The sequence below is a fragment of the Myotis yumanensis genome, unplaced genomic scaffold (genome assembly GCF_028538775.1).
Source record: "Myotis yumanensis isolate MYYU_CA2020_CCGP unplaced genomic scaffold, mMyoYum1.0.hap1 SCAF_1, whole genome shotgun sequence".
NCBI classification, from domain to species: Eukaryota; Metazoa; Chordata; class Mammalia; order Chiroptera; family Vespertilionidae; genus Myotis; species Myotis yumanensis.
The window spans coordinates 79,373,942-79,399,142 of NW_027223752.1; the positions used below are offsets into that span (position 1 = coordinate 79,373,942).

Consider the following 25,201-nt stretch of genomic DNA (forward strand, 5'->3'; position numbering starts at 1 on the left):
TAACTCTAAAATAAAAGGATTTTACAGTTACTAGCAAAGTTTCATTCAGATCCTAGCAGCAACAGGCTCCTACTAGACTTGCTGCATTGATAGCAGCTGGGAAGCATGCAACTCCAGTGACCATCCCTGTACATCTTTCTACTATTCTGAAGTGTCCAGAGCTCTTTGTACTCATATGGAGAAGAACAAACTAGTGGAGAAAATTTAGGGTGATCAGATTGAAGATTTCTTTAAAAAATTCATTACTTTTCATCAATTGCAATTTAAACTCAACCTTGTTAATAATTTGAGACTAAGGTTAGGAAGTAGGTAATTACAAATCTTTATCTGAGTGACAACAAACATTGAGATACTTTAAAAGTATTTTAGAATTGTCAGTCTTGTTTGAATTGGTGGTAAGCCCATATTATTTATAATTTGATTCCTATTTGTGTTGGTTAGTACAAGGATGAGCAGACATGAAAAGAGAAGGGAGTCAACTGTACACTAGATGACCTCTAAGTTATCTCTCATTCCTTACATCTTATGCTTCATGGTGGGAGTGTGGGCAGAAGTCAGTGCTCCATGTTAACAGGGTAGTGGGATTCAGGATCCAGCAAGGGCATACTGGAACTTAGTTGCTGATTCCCATTGATAACCTATTTTCCTTTTGCAGTAGTGACTTAAGTGGAGAGTTTCACTCTGTTCTTCACTGAAAAGATCAGATTTAAACTATTATTCTGACTTTGTTTAAAAGGGAAGATGTTTATGGGGACTGGCACAGAGTATGGCTCCTCAAGTTTTCAGGATAGACAGAACACGAAAGACTGGCTAGGAAGCATTTGTCACAACAATGAGTGTACAATCCTGTTTTCCAACTTTTTACCAACACTAGGAATTATCTAACTGTACAATCTGCAGATATGATACCTAAAAAATAATGAATTTTGGGGGAAGATAAAGTAAGATTTTGTGTGAAAATTAAAAAGTGTTTGGCATTGAGTGGAAATCAGAAGCTGATGGAATAACTTTCAGTTTCCAGGAAGGTAATTTAGAATGCAATCATTTGTTTGGACAAATTGCATCAGTGGGGAGGTTGCTGGTAAAAAATCCCTGTGAAAGAAACTTAAGTGATTCCAAGTCGCATTGCTTTTTATTAATGTGAATATTGTTTATACCATTATCAAGATAAAGTCTAAAAATGCCATTATAAAGATATATTTAAAATATTTTACAGTGAAAGGAATTAAATAGTGGCCTTTGCTAAACCATTAATGAATTATTATTATTATTATTATTATTATTATTACTACTACTACTACTACTACTTGGGTTTTGGCTTGGTTACCACAATATATAAAAAATTATCTTCATTTAGTATATGTAAAAGTAAAAGTATCAAGAAGACTTCATAGAGGAAGGAGTTCTGCACAGTGGGCTGTTGAAGAATAGGAGGAATGAGAGATGTAATGAAGGCAAGGGCATTGCCGGCAAAGTGAAGGATGTGGAGGGAAGCCATGAGCCACACTATTTGGAAGTGTATATGATGGAAGAGTAAATACCATATGAGGCCATGTCCAGGGAAGAGGAAGTAGTTTAGCTTAGAGTGTGAGATATAGGGAGGAGTGGAATAACAAAATTATTAGTGAATATCTTAGAGGAGTAGCTTTGATTTGTGTTATAATTTGGGAGATACCTTATAATTATATTTTTGGGAGCTTTGAATCTCTGAAGATACAAATTATGTAATTTTTCAGATCCACACACATTGATCTATGTTCTAAGTAAAATTGATATATGCTCTGAAAAAATGTAAGATAGTAGGTTAGAGCATAAAGTGAAAAGTAAAAGATTCCTTTTCCAGCACAATTTTCTCAATCCCAGTCTTTAGAGATAATTGTACTTAATGTGTGTTTCTTATGCTGTGTCAACCTAGGCATTTTCTATCCATTTATTGTTTTATTTATGTAATATTACATTTTTAATTTATTTATATAATTTAAAAAGCCAGAAGGAATGAGTACGATACTCCCCCATTTCCTCCTCTCTATCCTGTATATGTACAATTAGGTCTACTTCGGCACTATAAATGGCTGTGTCTAAGAGAAATTATTGAAATAGTCCTCTATCTCTACATGTTTAAGTTATTTTCAGGTTTTTGCTCTTATAGGCAATAATGCTTCAGCAAACATCTCTATATCTTTTATTTGTCCATGTTGTTCATGTGCCCACATACTGTATATATGCTGAAATTTCTCCCTAAAAGTAGAATAGCTGAGTCAAAGCATAAGAGTATATACAATTTTGGAAAGGTATTGCCAAATTAGTAAATGTTTTATTTTATTTTTTAAAATTAAAAATAATCAAGTAAATTTTATAGCATATGAGAAAGTGATAAGCACTGTAGAAAAGAGTAACTAAAGTAGAGCAAGATAAGGTGGATTAGGAGTTGGGCGAGGCTGGGAGGAGCTAGGGCTCCTTGTGAATATGAGGCTGAAGAGGAAGCTTGAAGGATGGGAGAGTGTTAGTCACGTGGATACAGGGATTTGAAGAATTTCAGACAGAGGAAACAACCAAAACAGAGGTTTTTAAGGCAGTAGCATGCATGCATGGTGTATTTGAAGAAAAGCATGAAAATCTATGTGGCTGGGAGAAAAGAATGAGAAAAAAGTAGAACTAGAGGAGAATTCAGAGAAGAATGGAAGGCCCAATCAAATAGAAGCTCTGCTTAGACTATGGGAAAAGAGAATTCAGTGATGGCTCCATACAAAGGTTTGGTACCACTTGTAAGTAGATTCTGTGACATGAAAGAGGAAAGGTCACCAAGAAGTGACCTCAAAGGACAGTGGGAGGAAAAAAACTTTCCCCACTGCTTTTGAGTGGCTGAACCTCATGTGATACATCTTGCTGTCACTTTTCTTGGAAGAGGAGACTGAGGTAAAAATCCAAATTTATGAATAGGCTGTGGATAATTGTTTCTGATTCTCAAAGAAGGCCAGAGGAAATATTGAGGGGATCCAGGAATTCTATGGAATACTTTTTTCTTCTTTTTAAAAAAATCTTTATTGTTGAAAGTATTACATATGTCCCCCATTTTTTCCCCCATTGACCCCTTTTATCCTGCCCCCAATTGAATGATAAGATCAATCATTTGGGAAACAGGTTGAAGGCTTACCAGGTAACTTGGTATGAGAGACCTGCTAAACAACAGTGCTCTATTTTACAAAACACTGAGAAGCATCACAAAATTGTGATGGCATGCACTAAAGCTGTCTTTTGAAGTTAAGCAAACCTGGTGTACTGCCATGTACTGGTTGTAGAACCTTGGACAAGTTACTTAGTTCCCCTATGCTGCAGTTTCTTTTTTCATAAATCAGGGATAATTAAAGTACCTTCTTGAAAAAGTTGATGGGAGTATTTTTTTCCTTTTTATTGAATTTATTGGGGTGATGTTGGTTAACAAAATTCTACAGATTTCAGTTCTACAACACATCATCTGCACACTTTATTGTGTGTTCACCACCCCAAGTCAAGTTGCTGCCCATCACCATTTATCCCTCCTAAACCCTTCTCCACCTCCCCCTCCTCTTCCTCCCCTCTGGCAATCATCATACTGTTGTCCATATCCATGAGTGCTAAATGTTTTATCAGTTTACTTTCCCATCACTGGTTATGAGGTTACCTGTTTCCACATTTCCCCTCAAATCCTGAATTTTTTTCAAATGTTTAAATCTCCGCCAAAATTTTAAGAAAAAACTAGTGTCTTGCTATGTTGGTATGCATTTATTTAATTCAGAACAAGGTTAAGTATTTTATATATAGGTAAAGAGAAGCATGTGTAAAACCACTGATATTTTCACTCTTACTCTTTTCTTCTATTTGGGATTTATGACTCATCATTGTCATTCTTGTCCCACATCTTTTCCTCTCTCTCTCTAGTCAGAATCTCCCCCACAGAACCCACAGTGTCACTTTCTCTTGCACTTATCCTCCCTCTCTAAAATGGTGAGGCCATGCACTGGCATCCTGTACTTCTATCTTTCCTTCTTCCTCTAAATAACTCATCTTGTCTTCCTAATTTTCAGAGATCAGAAACTTACAACTCAGGTCTTAAAAATTGTTTATATGGATTTTGAAAGAACTTGACAATGCAATCATAGATATGGTATCAATATACTGAGAGATGTCCAAATTATGAAACTCAGTCACTTAATTATTTCATACTAGAGGCCTGGTGCAGGAATTTGTGCATGGGTGTGGTCCCTCGGCTTGGCCAGCAAGATCGGACCGATGAGGGCCAGCCAGCTGGGGGGGGAGGGAATGCAGGAGGTTGGTTGTGGGAACGCATTGACCACCAGAGGGCAGCTCCTGTGTTGAGCATCTGCCCCCTTGTGGTCAGTGCGCAAGATAGCGACCGGACGACGGCTTTTATATATACAGATAGTTAAATAATTTACAAAAAGCCTTTAATTTATGGTCATATGTGATATATAAATATGAAATAATGACATTTAGAAATACAACAGAACTACCCATTCAAATAAGTAAAAGGATTCTTACTCTGTACAATCTATTTTGGCAATGAAATATAAAACAAAGGAATATGGGTTGTGTTGTGACTGAAATGGTTTCCAAAGGCATACATCAGCCTTTGTCTAGTTTTCTGTTAACTATTAATTGCCCAAGATTAAGTAAGGTCAGTGCCATTTTCCCTAAAAAAATGTCGCCTTACTCTCCTCTTTCAGGTTTCATGAGCGTTGTCACTGCTGACACAGAGAGGCAATGGACAAAGCCAATGACTCTATGGTGTCTGAGTTTGTGTTCCTGGGACTCTCCAGTTCAAGGGAGATCCAGCTTTTCCTCTTCCTCTTTTCCATTGTGTTCTATGTGGCAAGCCTTATGGGAAACCTCCTCATTGTGCTAACTGTGATCTCTGACCCTCATTTACAGTCCCCCATGTACTTCCTGCTGGCCAACCTTTCCATCATTGACTTGATGTTTTGCTCATCCACAGCTCCTAAAATGATTTATGATCTTTTAAGAAAGCGTAAAACCATCTCTTTTGTGGGCTGTGTAGCTCAGATCTTCTTTATCCATGCAGTTGGGGGTACAGAGATGGTTCTGCTCATTGCCATGGCCTTTGATAGATACGTTGCCATATGTAAGCCCCTCCACTACCTGGCCATCATGAACCCACAAAGGTGCATTTTGCTTCTAGTCACTTCCTGGATTATTGGCCTTATTCATTCAGTGACTCAATTGGCTTTTGTTGTAAACCTGCCTTTCTGTGGCCCTAATGAATTAGACAGCTTTTTTTGTGACCTTCCTCGATTTATCAAACTTGCTTGCATAGAGACTTACACATTGGAATTCATGGTTACTGCCAACAGTGGATTTATTTCTGTGGTTTCCTTTTTAATTTTGATATCTCTTACATCTTTATTTTGGTGACTGTTCAGAAAAAATCTTCAGGTAGCAGTATGTCCAAGGCCCTCTCCACTCTGTCAGCTCATGTCACTGTGGTTGTTTTGTTCTTTGGGCCATTAATCTTCTTCTACATGTGGCCATTTCCCACATCACACCTGGATAAGTTCCTGGCCATCTTTGATGCAGTTATCACTCCTTTTCTAAATCCAGTCATCTATACTTTTAGGAATAAAGAGATGAAGGTGGCAATGAGGAGGCTATGCACTCAGTTATGAATTAAAGTTTCTTAAATATACTGAGGATGTATAAAAAGGCAAAGTATACTAGAATTTCAGAAAGATATGAACTAAATAAGAGATGTTACATTTAAACAGAACGTCACTATCTACTAGTATGTGTTGTGTCTTGTATTTTTTTTCTTCTTCAGATTGAATTGTGGTGTTAATCTCTGGGCTCTGCTTATGTAAGAGACCTAAGACTACTGGTTGTGGCTCTCTTACCAATGGTCTGACCTCTCTTTAGTGGCAATAGAATAAATATAAATGTTAAACGATACTTTTTAAAAGTCAACATATGGCTTATTGTCCATGTTCTTTTTTCCCCTTTTAAGTGGTCTATCTTACTTTCAAAATAAATGTTATTTTTTTTATGTCATTAAATTTATCTTACTATGCAGAGATGCTTTATGTTCTATATTTCCAGTTCATTATTATTTAGCATCTCTCAGTTTTATTGTTAAGCTGGCTTTTTCAGGGTACAGTGAGGAGACAGAAACCATACTAGTTTTTTTGAACACAGAAAGTTTGATACAAAGAATTGTTAATTAAGTATAAAGTTGTTAACTTTAAAAGTATTTGAAAGAATGAAATCTAAAATATCACAGACATAGTATTTGTAGGAAGCAGCTTTTACTCTAGAGAAGAGTTTAGAATTATTAAAAATTACAAACAAAAAAAACTATCAAAAGCTTGGGGGAAGGACCTGTGGAGCTAAAGCTCAAATACCTGAGGAGTGGATGCTGCTTGGCTGGTGCTAGTGCCTCTGAGCTTAGAGGAGGGCTTATGGGGCAGGGGCACAACCCCCGAGGAAGGGGGGCCACTGACTAACACAGGTGTTCCTGGGGAGGGTGTGATGAGCCAAGTTTCCCTAATGTTGGAAAACAGCTGCTGCCTTGGAAAGAAACCAAGTTTGCTGAGGTGACAAGTGTGGATGATGGATGATGCCCACAGGCACAGTGAGCAGAGGAGGAGGCCATAGAAAGGAGCAATAAGTGCTTCTTCCTCTTCTAACCTTGCAATCTTCCTCTAGCACCCTTTAATGGCAGAGTGGAAAAAAAGGAATTACTTTGCAAAGCCTCAGCTCCTGCATCAAAGCTGAAAGATAATAGCTTCTATAGTGCATGCAGTTACTTAGAAAACTATTAAAATTCTATAGGGATCATACAATTTTTGAATTTTAAAGTAAATTATAAATAATCTTATAGAGTTTCCCTATTTTATTAAATCTTAGGTACTGGAAAAATTAACCAATTAGCTGAAGGTCATAAAAGGAATATATAGAAGATCCATATCTAGAATCTAGGTTGACGGACTCCTATTTTTTTGCTGTCTTCTGTCATTGTATATATTTTATTTTTTAACTTAAATTATTTATTGTTTAAAGTATTACATGAATCTCCTTTTCCACCCATTGTCCTTTCCCTGGCCACTCCCACCCCTCAGCACATGCCCTCCTCCCCCTACTGTCAGTGTCCATTGGTTATGCTTGTATGCAGGAATACAAGTCCTTTGGTTGGTCTCTTATCCCCTCACCCCCCGCCTTCCCTCATAGGCTGGGCAGTCTGTTCGATGCTTCTATGACTCTCGTTCTATTTTTGTTCATCAGTTTATGTTGTTCATGATATTCCACAAATGAGTGAGATCATGTGATATTTATCTTTCTCTGACTGGCTTATTTCGCTTAGCATAATGCTCTCCAGTTACATCCATGCTGTTGCAAATGGTAAGAATTCCTTTTTTTTTTTTTTTTTTTTTTTTACAGCATCGTAGAATTCCATTGTGTAGATGTTGTATGGCCTCTTTAGAAAAGTGTCTATTTAGGTCCTTTGCCCAGTTTTTTATTGGATTGTTTATCTTTCTTAAATTTAAGCAATACATTTTGGAAATTAAAGCCTTTTCAGCGATAACATTGGCAAATATGTTCTTCCATGCAGTGGCTTTCTTGTTGTTTTGTTGATGGTTTCTTTTGCTGTACAGAAGCTTTTTATTTTGATGTAGTCCCATTTGTTTATTTTCTCTTTAGTTTCCATTGCCATAGAAGCTGTATTGATAAATATATTGCTATGACATATATCTGCTATTTTGCTGCCTAAGGTTTCTTTGAAGATTTTTATGGTTTCCTATCTTATGTTTAAGTTCTTTATCCACTTTGAGTTTATTTTTGTGTATGGTGTAAGTTGGTGGTATAATTTCATTTTTTTGCATCTATCGGTTCAATTTTCCCAACACCATTTATTGAAGAGACTGTCTCGACTCCATTGTATGCTATTGCTTCCATTGTCAAATATTAATTGAGCACAATGGCTTGAGTCAATCTCTGGGTTCTCTATTCTGTTCCATTGGTCTATATGTCTGTTCTTGAGCCAGTACCAGGAAGTTTTGAGAACCTGCTTGGTAATATAGCTTGATATCTGGTATTGAGATCCCTCCTACTTTGTTCTTCTTTCTCAAGATTGCAGCTATTCAAGGTTTTTTTTTTATTCCAGATGAATTTTTGGAGAGTTTATTCTATGACTTTGAAATATGCCATTAGTATTTTAATGGGGATTGCAATGAATCTGTAGATTGCTTTGGGTTGTATGGACATTTTAATGATGTTGATTCTACCAATCCATGAACATGGTATATTCTTCCATTTATTTATGTCTTCCTCTGTCTCTTTTTTCAGTGTCCTGTAATTTTCTGAGTACAAGACCTTTACCTCCTTGGTTAAGTTTATTCCTAGGTATCTTAATTTTTTCATGCAATGGTAAATGGGATTATTTTTTTAGTTTTTCTTTCTGTGACTTCATTATTGATGTATAAAAAAGCCATAGATTTCTGGGTGTTAATATTGTATCCTGCTTCATTGCTGAATTAATTTATTAAACTCTAGTAGTTTTTTTTATGGAATCTTTAGGGTTTTCTATGTACAATATCATGACATCTGTCAATAATGACAATTTTACTTCTTCTTTTCCATTTGGATGCCTTTTATTTCTTCTTATTGCCTGATTGCTATAACTGGCATTTCCAGTACTATGTCGAACAGGAGTGGTGAAAGTGGGCATCCCTGTCTCATTCCTGTTCTTAGGTGAAATGGTTTTAGTTTTCACCCATTGAGTATGATGTTGGCTGTAGGTTTGTCATATAAGGCTTTTATTATGTTGAGGTATGATGCCTCTATTCCCACTTTGCTGAGAGTTTTTATCAGGAAGCAGTGTTGGATTCTGTCAAATGCTTTTTCTGCATCAATTGATATGATTATGTGATTTCTGTCTCTCAATTTGTTTATGTGCTGTATCGTGTTTATTGATTTGCAGATATAGTACCAGCCTTGCATCCCCGGAATATATCCCACTTGGTCATGGTGTATGATCTTTCTAATGTAATGCTGGGTCTGATTTGCTAGAATTTTGTTGAGGATTTTAGCATCTATGTTCATCAGGGATATTGACCTGCAATTCTCTTTCTTTGTATTGTCTTTATCTGGTTTTGGGATTAGGGTAATGATGGCTTCACAGAAAGAGCTTGGAAGTGTGCGTTCCTCTTGAATTTTTTGGAATAATCTGAGGAAGATAGGTTTTAGTTCTTCTTTGAATGTTTGGTAAAACTCCCCTGTGAAGACATCCAGTCCAGGGCTTTTATTTGCTGGAAGTTTTTTGTTTTGTTTTGGAGAGAACATTATTTTAATTTAACATCAACAATGACACTGTAACAGCACAGGGGAGAGGTAATGGAGAGAGAAGACAATCAGTTTTCCTGTTCCCTAACAACCAGCCTTAATTTTACTGACAGAGCCCCAGGAACGTGGAAGCACCTCATTTAGCCTCTCAATCGAGTGGGAAGGGGCAGGGAATCGGAAATCAGAGGCTCAAAACTTAGAGAGGGGCTGATGGCAAGCAGGGAGAGGTAGCAGGGGAGTGGGGAGTGCCTTAGTGCAGGTCTTCGGCCGTGAACATGCCCCTGGCCCTGCATAGGATGGAGTCCTTGGCGGCATAGTAGGGGTGCTCCTTGGATGGGATTTCAAGAACGGCCGGAATGGAGCGCTGGTGGGCATCAAGCGCATGCCGCCCCATCTCTGCGATGTACTGGTTGATGAGGATGATACCGATGTCATCCCGGTTTAGAAACTGCCTGAACGTGTCTTCGATCTCATTGACGGTGGTATCCTTCTCCACCACCAGCAAATTAGGGTGGCGGTTCTTGTTCAGCTCCCCGATGCCGCCCAGCAGGAAGCCCGTCACCATGTCCTCATCTCCGATCACCGCAATGAGCTTCCCCTTCCCGGACATCCTAGCAAACCGCTGGAAGTTTTTTGATTGCTCTTTCAATTTCATCAGTATTTATTGGCCTATTCAGATTTTTTTATTCTACCTGATTGAGTTTTGGAAGGTCGTATTTTTCTAGGAATATCTCAATTTCTTCAAGGCTGTCCAGTTTGTTGAAGTAGAGTTTTTTTTTTGTAGTATTTTTTTTTTTTTTTTTTTTTTTACAATTCTTTGTATTTCTGTGGGGTTGGTTGTTACTTCACCTCTTTCATTTCTGATTTTATTTGGGTCCTTTCTCTTTGTTTCTTGGTGAGCCTGTCTAGAGGTTCATCAATCTGAAAATTATTAGAATGAGTAAATGGATTTGGCAATGTAAAGGATACAAAATTAACGCCCAGAAATATATGGCATTTTTATACACCAATAGTGAACTTACAGAAAGAGATAAAAAACAATCCCATTTACCATTGCATGAAAAAAATTAAGATACCTAGGAATAAACTTAACAAAGGAGGTAAAAGACCTGTACTCAGAAAACTACAGGATACTGAAAAAAAGAGATAGAGGAAGACATAAACAGATGGAAGAACATACCGTGTTCATGGATTGGTAGAATCAACATCATTAAAATGTCCATACTACCCAACACAATCTACAGATTCAATGCACTCCCCATTAAAATGCCAAAGGCATATTTCAAAGACCTAGAACAAACTCTCCAAAAATTCATCTGGAATAAAATAAGACCCTGAATAGCTGCAGAAATCCTGAGAAAGAAGAACAAAGTAGGAGGGATATCAATACCAGATATCAAGCTGTGTTACAAAGCCACTATTCTCAAAACTTCCTGGTACTGGCACAGGAAGTGCCAATAGAATAGAATAGAGAACCCAGAAATCGACCCAAACCACTATGTTCAAGTAATATTTGACAAAGGAGTCAAGAACATACAATGGAGTCGAGACAGTCTCTTCAATAAATGGTGTTGGGAAAATTGGACAGATACATGCAAAAAAATGAAACTAGACCACCAACTTACACCATACACAAAAATAAACTCAAAATAGATAAAACACTTAAACATAAGGTGGGAAACCATAAAAATACTGGAGGAATCCACAGGCAGCAAAATCTCAGACATATGCCAAAGCAATATCTTCACCGATACAGCATCTTGGGCAATGGAAACTAAAGAGAATATAAACAAATGGGACTACATCAAAATAAAAAGCTACTGTATAGCAAAAGAAACCATCAACAAAACAACAAGAAAGCCCACTGCATGGGAGAACATATTTGCCAATGTTATCACTGATAAGGCTTTAATCTCCAACATTTACAGGGAACTCATACAACTTAATAAAAGAAAGATACACAACTCAATAAAAAAATGGGCAACGGACCTAAATAGATACTTTTGAAAGAGGACATAAGGAAGGCCAAGAGACATATGAAAACATGCTCAAAGTCCCTAATCATTCCAGAGATGCCAATCAAAATGACAATGCAGTACCATCTCACACCTGTCAGAATGGCTATCATCAACAAATCAACAAATGACAAGTGCTGGCGAGGATGCAGAGAAAAAGGAACCCTCATGTACTGTTGGTGGGAATGCAGACTGGTGCAGCCACTGTGGAGAACAATATGGAGTTTCCTCAAAAAACTAAAAATGGAACTCTCATTTGATCCAGTGATCCCACTTCTAGGACTATATCCCAAGAAACTAGAAATACCAATCAAAAAGGATATATGCATCCCTATGTTCATAGCAGCACAATTCACAATAGCTAAGATTTGGAAACAGCCTAAGTGCCCATCAGCAGATGAGTGGATTAAAAAAACTATGTTACATATACACAATGGAATACCATGCTGCGGTAAAAAAGAAGGAATTCTTACCATTTGCAACAGCATGGATGGAACTAGAGAACATTATGCTAAGCAAAATAAGCCAGTCAGAGAAAGATAAATATCACATGATGTCACTCATTTGTGCAATATAATGAACAACATAAACTGATGAACAAAAACAGATCCAGAGACAGAGAAGCATTGATCAGACCGTCATATCTCAGAGGGAAGGTAGGGGAGGGTGAGGGTAAGGGGGAGAGATCAACCAAAGGACTTATATGCATGCATATAAGCCTAACCAATGGACACAGACACCAGGGAGTGAGGGAATGAGTGGGGAGGAGGGTGGGGGGCAATGGGGGGAAAAGGACACATATGTAATACCTTAATCAATAATAATAAAAAAGAACCAGCTCTTGGTTTCATTGATCTTTTGTATTTTTTTTTTTTGGTCTGCATGTTGTTTATTTCTCTCTGATCTTTGTGCTTACTCTGGGCTTTTCTTGTTGCTCTCTTTCTAATTCTTTAAGTTTTAGGGTTAGATAATTTATTACCATTTTTTCTTGTTTTTTTGAGGTAAGCCTGTAGAGCTATGAACTTCCCTCTCAGGACTGCTTTCTCTGTGTCCCATAGATTTTGGATTGTTGTGTTTTCATTGTCATTGGTTTCCAGAATGCTTTTTATTTCTTCTTTGATCTCTTTGGTAACCCAATCATTGTTTAATAGTATGCTATTGAGCCTCCAAGTGTTTGATTTTTTTTCATTGTTTTTATTGTAGTTGATTTCTAATTTTATGCCATTGTGACTTAGAAGATGCTTGATATGATTTCTATCTTCTTGAATTTGAAAAGACTTTATCCATGTTAAAATGTGTGGTCTATCTTTGAAAATGTCCCATGTGCACTTGAGAATAATGTATACTCTGTAGCTATGGGGTGAAATGTTCTGAAGATATCAATTAAGTCCATCTTATCTAGTGAGTCATTTAGGATTGCTGTTTCTTTGCTGATTTTTTGTTTAGAGGATTTATCCAGTGGTGTCAATGGGGTATTAAAGTCCCATACTCTGATTGTATTGCTGTTGATCTCTTCCTTGATATCACCCAGAAGTTGTTTTATGTATCTGGATGTTCCTGTATTGGGTGCATATATATTTATGAGAGTTATAACCTCTTGTTGAATTGCTTCCTTTAGTATTATGAAGTGGCCCTCCTGATCTCTTGTTATGGCCTTCACTTTGAGGTCTATTTTGTCCAATATAAGTATTGCTACCCCAGTTTTTTTCTCATTTCCATTTACCTGAAAAAAATTTTTTTCCTGTTCCTTCACTATCAGTCTGTGTGAGTCCTTTGTTCTGAGTTGGGTCTCTTTTAGACAGAGAATATATTGGTCATGTTTTCTTATCCATTCAGCTACCCTATGTCTTTTGATTTGAGCATTTAATCCATTTATATTTAAAGTTTTTATTGATAGGTACTTGTTAGTCCCATTTTTATTCTTTATGCCCATGTTCCTTCTCTCTTTATATTTCTTCTTTTTACGGGAGTCCCTTTAGCATTTCTTACATTGATGGCTTGGTGGTAATAAACTGCCTTAGTTCTTTTTTGTCTGTGAAGCTTCTGATTTCACCTTCAATTTTGATTGATAGCCTTGTTGGGTATAGTATTCTTGGATTCAGTCCCTTACTTTGCATCACTTTGTATATTTAATTCCATTTGTTTCTTGCCCGATGTGTTACTCTTAAGAAATCAGTTGATAGTCTAATGGGAAGTCCCTTGTAGGTAACTTTCTGTCCTTCTCTGGCAGACTTAGGATTCTTACTTTGTTGTTGATGTTTGCCAATTTAATTATGATGTGTGTTGGTGTTGATATTTTTGGGTTCATCTTGTTTAGGACTCTATGTGTTTCTTGGACTTGTGTGGCTTTTTTTCTTCCCAACATCTGGGAAGTTTTCTGTCATTATTTGTTCAAATAATTTTTCTATTCCTTGCTCCACTTCCTCTCCTTCTGGAACCCTTTTTATGCGAATGTTGTTTTGTTTCGTGTTGTCCCAAAGCGCTCTTAGGCTCTCCTCCTGCTTTTTTAAGTTTTCTTTCCAGTTGCTGTGTGTTTGTGTGTTTTTTTCTACCTTGTCTTCTAACTTGTTGATGTGCTCCTCTGCTTCTTCTAGTCTACTGTTGAAGCCTTCTATTATGTAGCTTCTTTACTGCAGCTACATCATTCTTCATTTCTTCTTGATTCCTTTTCATGTTGGTGACATTCTCATTCAGCTCCTTATAATTCTCATTGAGTTGTGTGTATTTGTCATCTAAATGTTTGAGAATCCTTACAACCATTACTTTGAAATGTTTCTCTGACAAGTTACTTGCCTCCATTTAATTTAATTCCTTTTCTGGTGATTCTCTTTTTCTTTCCTTTGGGGATTTTTTTTGTCTCCTCATTTTTTGCTGTAACATTTTAGTTGTTTCTATGTCTTAGATCCAACTGCTTTGCTATCCAGATTCTTTTGGGGGTGGTTCTATGGAATTGGTGATTTTTGGGACCCAATGGTGCAGTCTCTCAGATCCCTTGGGCTTGGTGATCTACTTCAAGAATACTTAGAGGCCCCTACTTGAGCTATTTGGGTTCTCCTGATATAGTTGGGTCTTGAATGTTAGTTTCTTGTTCTTGGATGAAGTCTTTCCACGGATTGGCAATGTGACTCTCCTTCAGCTTCATTGTGCAAGCTGTTGTGGATGTGATCATGGTTCTGGCTCTTGTGGAAAGGGTTGCCTGAGGTCACACTGGTATGTGCTCACAGTGAGTTCCCGGAGTCCACGTCCTGAGAGGAAGGGTCTTGGGACCTGAGGCTCAAGTACTGTGACTTTGGCTGGTATTGTGTGACTCTTGCTGAAGTAGGGTCACTTTGCAACTCACTACGAGCGTCTTGGAGCCCGTGATGGTGGGGGGCAACAGTTCCGTAGTCTGCGATTGCAGCAGTGGGACTCTGGCCAAAGTGATTTTCCTTTGTGAATCACGAGAGGGTCCAGGAGCCAGCAGCTGGGGATGTGGGAGTCTTGGAGTTTGTGGTTGAAACAGTATGACCTTGTCCAGGGAGGCGAGTCCTCAGTAACTCACCAAAGTGTCCAGAAGCAGGTTGCCGGGAGGGGAAAGTCATGGATCCTGCTGAGGGAGCTGTGAGCCCTCAGTTGGATATGTTCAAAGAGGTGCCTGAGGGCCACCTGCCAGGGTGGTGGGCTCTTGGAGGCCTGTGTGCTGAGGCAGTGTGACTGCAGTGTCTCTGGGCAGGCAGCTGGGGAGAGGGAAGTACAAGTTTCTGATGCAGGGGCCGTGTCTCCTTGTTGGCACCTGGTAACTGCCTCCCTGGGCGGTGTACTCAGAGGGCCGCAAGCTGGATCAGTGTTACTGTGGTGTCTGGAAGTTGGCAGCTGGGGAGGGGGAAGTCACATTTGCTGCTGCAGGAGCTGTGCGCTCTTGGAGGTGGATGTCCTAGGGTCTTCAGGTCTTTGGGTAAGACTTTGGCTGGTGTGGCTGCAGGGTCCTGGACAATGTCCAAGGCCAGTCTGAGTGATGGTGATGTTGAGTTCCTAGAGGAGGCTGCTCTCCCCTTCAAGATGGCATGGGCTCTGCCTGAGCCCTGCTGCCTGGGGAGTGCCTGCAGAGGTGGCAGGAGCTCCCTGTCCAGCAGAGCCCGGTCTTCCAGCCCCTGACACTCCTACAGGGTCTGACTTTCCCTCACTCACTCGCATACACACCACATACATCCATACACTCTCTTTTCAACCCCTCATTCACTTGCACCCTCTTCCTCACCTCTGTCCTGCCAGCTGCCATCTTCTTCCTCTCCTCCCTATCCTTTTATTTTTATCATTTTTTCATTTTCTAAATTATTGATCAATTTGAGAAAGAGAGAGAGAGAGAGAGAGAGAGAGAGAGAGAGAGAGAGGTATCAAATTTCTGTTCCACTTATTTATGCATACATTGGTTGATTCTTGTATGTGCCCTGACTGGGGATCAAACCCACAACCATGGCATATGCGGATGATGCTCTAACCAACTGTGCTACCCATCCAGGGCCCTTCTGTCATTTTAGATCTTGTTTGCTCAGTTTCCAATTCTCATGTCACCATTGGACTGTTAAGTTTTTACTGACATGCACCATTATAATATTCATCTTGCATCTTGAATGTCTGTTTGCCAAATAGAGTTTCAACAAATGTTTATGAATGATTTTCACTTAATAAATCTATTCAACCATATTTTACATTTCTTTTTCAGTCCATTTTAAAATAAAGTTTTTATTATTATTTTGGAATAATTTTAGATTTACAGAGAAGTTGCAAAGATAGATCCTATGTAGACCTCACTCAATTTCAGTTTCCTTTACTGTTATCATCTTACATTTCTATAGTACATTTGTCAAAACAGAAATCAACACTGGTGCACTACTATTAACTAAATACTAGACTTTATTCAGATTTCACCAATTTTCCCATTAATGTCCTTTTTCTATCCCAGAGTACAATCCAGGATACCACATTACATTTCCTCTCTCTGAAATAAATAAAAAACATATTTAAAAAAGAATCACAATAATATATATAACATATATATCTTACTATGTATGTGCATCTATAATAATAAAAGTGTAATATGCTAATTAGACTGGACGTCCTCCTGGACATCCTTCCAGACGACCTTCTGGACCAAGCCAGGGTTGCGAGGGAAGCTCAGGTCCCGGGTGCCTGCAGGTGGCTGGAGGGAAGCCTGGGTCCTGGGTGCCAGAGGGAAGCCGGTGCCAGCAGCCGGAGGAAGGAAGGCCTACTCTTGCATGAATTTCATGCATCAGGCCTCTAGTATAAAATAATATACATGTTTTATGATAAAACATACAACACCAGGACACATTTTTAAAAAATATATTTTATTGATTTTTTACAGAGAGGAAGGTAGAGGGATAGAGAGTTAGAAACATCAATGAGAGAGAAACATTGATCAGCCACCTCCTGCAAACCCCCTACTGGGGATGTGCCTGCAACCAAGGTATATGCCCTTGACCGGAATCGAACCCAGGACCCTTCAGTCCGCAGGCAAAAGCTCTATCCACTGAGCCAAACCGGTTAGGGCAAGGACACATTTTATAAACACTAGAATGATTGCCTCTGAGGGAAAGAGATTAAAAATGGAGAATGGAGACTAAAGAGAACAAATAAGTAAAACAAGAGAGGGGTCATTTGTAAACCAGTGCTAATAATGTCCTATGGAGTAATATGATTACCTCAATCTTATGCAACTGAGGCTAAAAAAGACAGAGATTCAAATCTTGTTACTCCCTCTTAATATTTTGAAGTGAACCTCCTTATTCATATTATTACTGCCTCCAAATGATAAGCACAGTAAGGGACAATGGAATTATTTCAGTGACTGAATTCTTTTGTTAAGTTCAACAAATGTATAGTAGGTCTCCTTCATTTCAGGAAACTGTACAAGTTGCTTTGGAAGACACAAATATGAATTAGACAAAAGCCCATATTTTCAAAGTGCTTATTATAATATGGTAATTTATTATTTATGAAAGTCACATTATAAACTATTTTAAATTACTTTTTATAGTTTATTCTTTCACTTGCCTAGATTATTTATGTATAGAGAAAATTAATATTTATAAGGCTGCTTCATGTAATTTTTATCTCTTGGAAAGTAAATATTATCAAATGACATAGGGATGCTTTCTTTCATTGTAATAGGATTTAATGTGGCAAAAACAAAAAAGAACAGAGATTGAGTTTTGTAGAGTCCAGTGTCATTCATCCCTCCTGTGATTCATTATCAGCTTTCCCTGTTGTTGCTTTAATCACAACAAATACAGTTTTTGGAGACAATTTCCTTGACTAATTGATGTTAGTTTTGCAACCCCAGGTCACCATAGCCTTATTTGGTCACTATCCTCCTGTGTAGTTAATTAGCTATTTTTTTCCATTTGTGGAAACATTTTTGAATACCTCTTGAGATAATGATCCGTGAATAGCTACAAGGGAAGGATGGGGTGAAGTTGACAACAAGAAGGAGATATTAAATTAGATAAACTTCAACATAAGAAACACTCAGGTAACATTTTGCTTTTTGTTTGTATCAATTAAGCTTTGACCTGAAGGCAAGAAGAACAGATGGTGGTGGTAGTGACATGATGAACACAACAGGAGAATAAATATGAGTGGTTGTAGATATGGAGAGCAAGAATTAACCTAATTTTTATCTAGGACTTGGAAATGACCTGGAGATTCAAAGGTTTGACTGAAGATACATTGCAGAGTCTGGAGTCCACACTGTAACCAGGACTAGGATGCAGGTTGATTTGTTAACTGGACCCAGGAATCTTTAGAGACAGTTATTAGTATTGAAAGTGAAGACAAATGTGTGTGTTATCTCATAACAAGTTTGTTTCCTGCTTCGCTTCTATCTTTAGATAACTAAGAAATGAAGAGGAGAAAGTTCATTAGGTAGTAGTAATAAGTAAAGTTAAAAAAAATAAAACCCCAACTTCATAGAATCAATGTGGAGAAAGAGTGCTCGAAAACTTGGTTAGAAGAAAAATATCTAAATATCTGATCCTAAAATAATATAGTGTCAGTTAAAACTAGGTGATGGAGGAACAGAGGGAAAAAAACTAAATGTATAATGTTTAACAGTCAGCAATCAATCCTTCTGGTTTTTTATTTGTGTTTTAAAACATTTATAAGAAAATGTTGTAGGTCACTATCATGAAATGTTTGATGGTGAAGTGGGAGTGATTGGACAGAGTGACAAAGATAAAGGGGTAGAAGGTAAATCCTATGAGGACAGGCTAAAGGAATTGAGGTGAATAGATCTAGAGCAGTGATGGCGAACCTTTTGAGCTCGGCGTGTCAGCATTTTGAAAAACCCTAACTTAACTCTGGTGCCGTGTCACATATAAAATTTTTTTGATATTTGCAACCATAGTAAAACAAAGACTTATATATTTTATATTTGTTTTATATATTTAAATGCCATTTAACAAAGAAAAATCAACCAAAAAAATGACTTCTCCTGTCACCTCTGACACGCGTGTCATAGGTTCGCCATCACTGTTCTAGAGGGTACAGATGAGTGATCCTTATTTGATTTCACCAAGTTCAAGGATATTAAACATTTTTCTGAGAGTTTTCTGACACCTTTATATTCACAGAGAAAGAATTAAGTGGATATTGGCTTAATTGAAAGGAGAAAAATTTTCCTTTTGTAATGAAGAACCTTTGTGCTATCCTATATAATAAAAGCCTAATATGCTAAGTGTCTGGTGACCGGTTGACTGTTCAAACAAATCAAAGCGTAATATGCTAATGATATGCTAAGGCCGCTCAACCACTCTCTATGACATGCACTGACCACCAGGGGGCAGATGCTCCAACTGTTAGGTTAGCTTGCTGCTGGGGCCTGGCCTATGGGGACTGAACAATATGGGCCAGACATACCCTGGAGCCCTCTGATTGTGCACCAATAGGGTCCCTCAGCCTGGCCTGTGCCCTCTCCCAATCTGGGACCCCTCAGGGGATATTGAAGAGCCGGTTTTGGTCTGATCCTGCAGGCCACTCCCCTGGCCACTCTCATGAGCCCCAGATGCAGGGCTCAAGGCTGGTGAGCACTGCTGTGGCAGTGTGAGCCTCTCCCAATTGGGACTGATTGGGCACAAGCCTGTGGCAGGTGCAGTGGGGCCAGGATGAGCGGGAGCAGCAGGTAGGAGCTACAGGTGGTGTTGGACTGCCGGTTTCGGCCTGATCCTCGCAGGCCACCCCGAGGGACCCCACCTGTGTATGAATTCGTGCACCGGGCCTCTAGTTATGTTAATAAAAAGCAGGAAACCAAGGAAGAAAATGAATTCTCAAACCTCTTGAACTGATAAAAAAACATAAAACTTACATGTCCTGGATGGAGAAACAAGACAAAGGAATTGGGTCAGAATATATTTTTAGATCTCTTCCAGCCAAAATTATTTTATTAATTGGGGATAATGAACTTCTCTCTCTCTGTCACTCCCACCCCCCATTTTTAAAATGTGACATCACTGTGACTCTATTCTAAGAGGTTACCCAATTCTAATTTCATATAGCTGAAGATATTTAAATCATCATTTCATCAAGAATCTGCGTTTGTTATATATGATCATTTAAGTAGTCTAAATAAGTGATGGCTATAATTCATGTCATTATAATTCTTGAGAGTAATAGGTAGATCAGAAATAGGGAACTCAAAGTGAAAAATCTAATAATGGCAATGGTCTTAAGAGACATGGAGGGTCTGGGATGCTTCAAAGTGATCAAACACCCAGAACCTAGTGTCTCTCACTAGAAGCCATTCAGAGATTATACAACTCTGAAGTAATAGATAGCTAAGGACTTTTAAGACTTGAAGACAGGAACTGGGTAAGTTTTCAGATCTGCTGATATTTTCTATTGGCATTATTTTGTCTTCTTTGCTCTTTAAGGGATTGTAAAGTAGGTACATTTTGACTTTGACCCCATTTCTCCTGTTCTCAGCTTTAGCTCTTATTCCCGGGGTCTGCTCCTCTCCTGCTGAGCTCATCTGCTCTTTACCTGTCTTCTGCAGCAACCTATCCAAGCAAATCCTTTTTGGGTAATGAATTAGGTTTAAAGTGGGTCACTAATATCTTTGTTGTCAAAATGTTCATTTCTTGCCTGCATAAGATCTGAGCTAAGGAACACCATCCGGTAACTTGTTTGTCTATAACAGCTTAATGGATTACCCTTCCCTTAGCAATGTAAGTAAAACTAGGGAATTCAGTATTTAACCTAAAAGGAAGAAATTCTAATGCTAGGTACAATACGAAATAATTTTGGGTCCTGGGGCTTTTAAGATTACAAATCTGATCAAGCTCCCATTCTCCCATTTCTTCCTCTTTGTCATAATTTTTCATTTAACGGACCTTGCTCATCTGTTGCATCCTGTAATCCATTTTTGCTTTGCTTTCCTTTTTTCTCATCTTTCTATGAATTTTATTTTTGATTTTAAAAATGTACTTAACATTAAAAAAAGTGTCTTTCTTGCCTTCTGGTTGGATTCAGTCATACAAAATCTCACATTGTTTTTCTAAATGACCTCATAAATCTTCTTCTAATTTTGCTAACTCCATTTCTTATAAATTCATTAACAGTCAAATTTACCACTATTTATTTTGCTGTTCTTGCTTGTTAGTTTTTGTTATTCAAATTTCAATGTAGAAGAAGCACAACTTATATTTTACTTCATAATATATTCTCATTGTTATTCCCACTTAATGGGAGCCTTAAAAAACTTGGTTAGAAGCATTTCTTCCCTTAGTAATATTTTTGCTTAATTTTTCTGCCTATTTCTAGAGACAGTTTGATTAATTAGTGCATAGTTCATGACACAGAGATTTGGTTATAGTCATAAACCAGTTTACACAACTCTTAAAATTGTCCTGATAACCTTACAGTCTCACTTTATATATGTTCAATTTCTTCATTCCTTTCTTCCACATCTTTATATTATCTCTAAGGCTTAGCACTTTATGGATGCCACAATTTTTTGTTGCTAGGCACTTTATAGATGCAACGTATGTATTTGTTGTCTGAGTGAGTGAAAAAGCCATGAAATCTTTCTTCCACCATCATTTTTGAGCTGCATTTCAATTAGTTCAAATAATTATGATAGTGAAATAAGTCAAAGATAAATGTCATATTGTTCCACTTTTATGTGAAATCTAAAAAACACACACAAATGAGTGAACAAACAAAACAAAAGAAAACAGATTAATAGAAACATAGGCTGAAGGGATGATTACCAGAGAATCAGGGGTGGTGGGGGGTGGGGGGTGACAAAGGTGAAAAGGAATAGAGTCAATAATATTGTGGTAAGTTTGCACAGTGACAGATGATTATAACATTAGTGGGGTGAACACATCTAAGGTATAAAAATGTTGAGTCACTATATTGTATATCTGAAACTAATATAACTAATATATAACTACTATCTATAATAATAAAAGCATAATATGCTAATTAGACCAGACGACCTTACAGATGAAGCCAGGGCTGCGAGGGAAGCCCGGGTCCCAGGTGCCAGAGGGAAGTCAGTGCCGGCAGCCGGAGGAAGAAAGGCCTACTCTTGCATGAATTTCGTGCATCAGGTCTCTAGTACTTAAATAAAAAAGGTGAACCAGTTATAAAGTAGTTAACTTGGTATTTAAAAGCATGTAAAGATGACTGTCTATACTAATAAAAGGGTAATATGCTAATTAGACCGGACATATTCTAGACGACCTTCTGGATGTCCTTCCGGACAAAGCCATGGTGGCGGGGCCAAGGCAGAGGCAGTTAGGGGCAATCAGGCTGACAGGGGAGAGCAGTTAGGGAGATCAGATTGGCAGGCAGGTGAGCGGTTAGGAGCTAGCGGTCCCGGATTCTGAGAGGGATGTCCAACTGCCGGTTTAGGCCCAATCAGGCCTAAACCGGCAGTTGGACATCCCCTGAGGGGTTCCGGATTGGAGAGAGTTCAAGCTGGCCTGAGGGAAGGCCTCCCCCCCATGCAGGAATTTCATGAACCAGGCCTCTAGAATATTTTTTAAAAAGTAACAACTGTAGGAAACAGCTACTATTCTTAGGGTTGGAGAAACAAAATTAAGAAGTTAGAATTATTAAAATTTAGTGAGTTAGTAAAGAGGTTCTATGAAGCTGAATCCCCCTCTTTGGAGGAAATGTATCTTGGCTACTGCTTGTTTCTCTGAATTTAGGTACTGAAAAATTAACTAATGAATTACAGCATATCTTCAAGTGTTATTATCCGTTCTAGAGAGGAAGAGCTGCATCTAATAGGCCAAAATTGCATTTTCTGTCATGAATATGGATTCCTGAAAGGCAAGAATTCTTGTCAATGTTATATCTCTAAATGCCTGAAATGATGCCTGGCATTCTGGGCACTCAAAATATTTATTAAATTAATGAACAAAAATCATCTAGAGAACCATTCAGGAGTCAGTTATACACCTGGCGTAACTACTTGTCCAAGACCATATTGATTGGTTGATTATCGTAGGCTTCTTTCATTGGTGGACATTAGTTATTCAGGCTTGGTCTAGATGTAGTTGGAGTCAGAAGTCACTTAAGTGTAGTTTCAGGGGAAAAGTCAGGACTTTTCATATCTGTCCTTCCTCTGATATCTTTTTCACCTTCCTGATAAGCTATTTGAAATTCCCTATGTCAGAGTCATTGATCAGTTTTAATATTATCCTTTTTCTGACATGTAAGAAAGTTGTGGTATACAGAATAATGGCCCCCAAAGATGTCCATGCCTTAATTCCTGGGCCTGTGAATATATTACCTTACATGGCAAAAGGGACATTGCAGATGTGATTAAGATTTTTGAGATGAGAAAATTATCCTGGATTATCTGGTTTAGCCCAGTGTCATAGCAAGCGTCCTTATAAGAGAAGGGTAGGAGTCAGAGCCCGAGAGGCTATTGCAGTGCTGCACTCCAATGGAGGCAGAAGTTAGAGTGATGTACTTTGAAGAGAGAGGAAGGGCTCCTGAGCCAAAGAATACAGGCAAGCTTGGAAGACCCATTTTGGCTTTTTCATCTCCATAACTGTGAGGCAATACATTTGTGTTTTTAAAACCATCATTGCTGGTATGTAATTTGTTACAGCAGAAATAGGAAACTAAAACAAAAGCTATTTAATAAAAATAACTTTTAATGGGAGTTAGGGTTCTTGATTCTGGTATAAACTCTCACCAATTACCTTAGTGATAAGGAGCAGGTCACTTCCTATATTTTTTTCTATATTGATTATTTCACTAACGAAACATAAATGTTGTACTAAATAAGGAACATCCTATTGAAAATGGACTTCTGATGGTTTTTCTCTGGTAATTCTTTATCCCTAAAAATTATAATTTTGTCTTTACTTCCCCATACTGGGATCTGTCTAATGTCCTTTAGTTTTTTGTTTTTTTTTCCTGGATTTTATATCAATCATCATCCTCTCTCAATTACAGACACAGACACTGACTAGCTCTTTTTACCCAGTTTATTTTTTAAATTTCTGTCATTCTTTTACCCATTCAAAATGTATTTTGAGAAAGAAAAGAGACAACTTTTATGTGGCAGAGTTCTTATCTTCTGTGATCCAATGTGTGTGTGTGTGTGTGTGTGTGTGTGTGTGTGTTTACACACTAGAGGAGGAGATTGTCTCAGCTCATCACATATTTTATGTGAGAAATTGAGATTTTTTGAAAAAGTGAGTATTATTTATAAAATAAATGAGTCCCCCCATTTTGAAATGTATTTGAAATGTATTTGAAAGGTCCTTTATTCAAAAACTTTAAATTAATATTTGGGACCCCATACTTCTTTTGATGATAGAATTTTCTTGTGCTAATATTACTTTGTGTAAACAGTTACAGGAATGAGGCTTGGCATCCTGTGATAATTCCTGATTGATAACACAAAAAATGCTGTTAATATGAACCTTACTGAATTATAATTCACTTTCTTATCTCCAGAGTCATTCTTCAGTCCATTAATTTTTTTCTTCATTCAATAAGTGTGAAGTACTCATTAAATGACTATATTAGTCACTACTGGTGATTGTGATGGAGGTGAGACTGCTTCTGTGAACCAGACATAGTTCCTGTACTCAAGAAGCTATACTTTAATTTGAGAGATGGAAATTTATATAATGATGAGAGGCAGAGCAAAATAAATGCTAACAGTGCAGAGGGAGTATAGAAATGCTCAGATTTTGAAATTTTCACAAATGAGAAAACATTAGAGCTGGGACACTGAGAATTTGATTCTGTGCTTTGGAGAACAGAATGAGAGAAATTTTAAAACTTGAAAGATAGAAAAATTTAAAAGTCTAATAGAACAATATAAGTAACAAAAGAGAGACTTTGGAAGCTATATGCTGTGCATAAAAAATTGTTAGGTGGCGATATGAATGGCTGAAATACTATTAATTTATAAGAAATCATAGTCAAAAGTATTTGAAGATAACTTTTATGTTATTGAAGTAGAACACATTGGACAGGAGGATATAAAATATGCATGTAATCCTAAAGAAAGAAAAAATAAAATAGATCCAGAAATGTAATTAAACTAGTAATAATAGTTTTGAAAATCATAATGTCATGTGGGAACCACCTGACTCCTCTAAGTAGAAGTCCAGTGTACATGTAATGAAGATTATTTGGTTGTGTGAGATGTTAATATTATGATTATTTTCATGGATTGAAGACTTTCTTTATCGAACACCAACACTTGGCTATACATTTTTTTTCATTTTATCGAACACCAACACTTGGCTATACATTTTTTTTCATTTTCTTCCTTTCAGATAACATGAACATTGACCTTGGTG

At 37.7% G+C, this 25,201-nt stretch overlaps 1 protein-coding gene and 1 pseudogene across 1 annotated transcript; one reads left to right on the forward strand and one right to left on the reverse strand.

Moving 5' to 3' along the window:
• The first annotated feature begins 4,761 nt into the window (after positions 1-4,761).
• Positions 4,762-5,681, forward strand: LOC139003492 (olfactory receptor 4F6-like). The gene is given in 2 exon segments (XM_070405446.1): positions 4,762-5,401; positions 5,404-5,681. Coding segments are annotated over 2 exon segments (918 nt in total).
• A 3,653-nt stretch (positions 5,682-9,334) lies between these two features.
• LOC139003496 (V-type proton ATPase subunit F pseudogene) lies at positions 9,335-9,958 on the reverse strand (annotated as a pseudogene).
• Between the last annotated feature and the right edge of the window lie 15,243 nt (positions 9,959-25,201).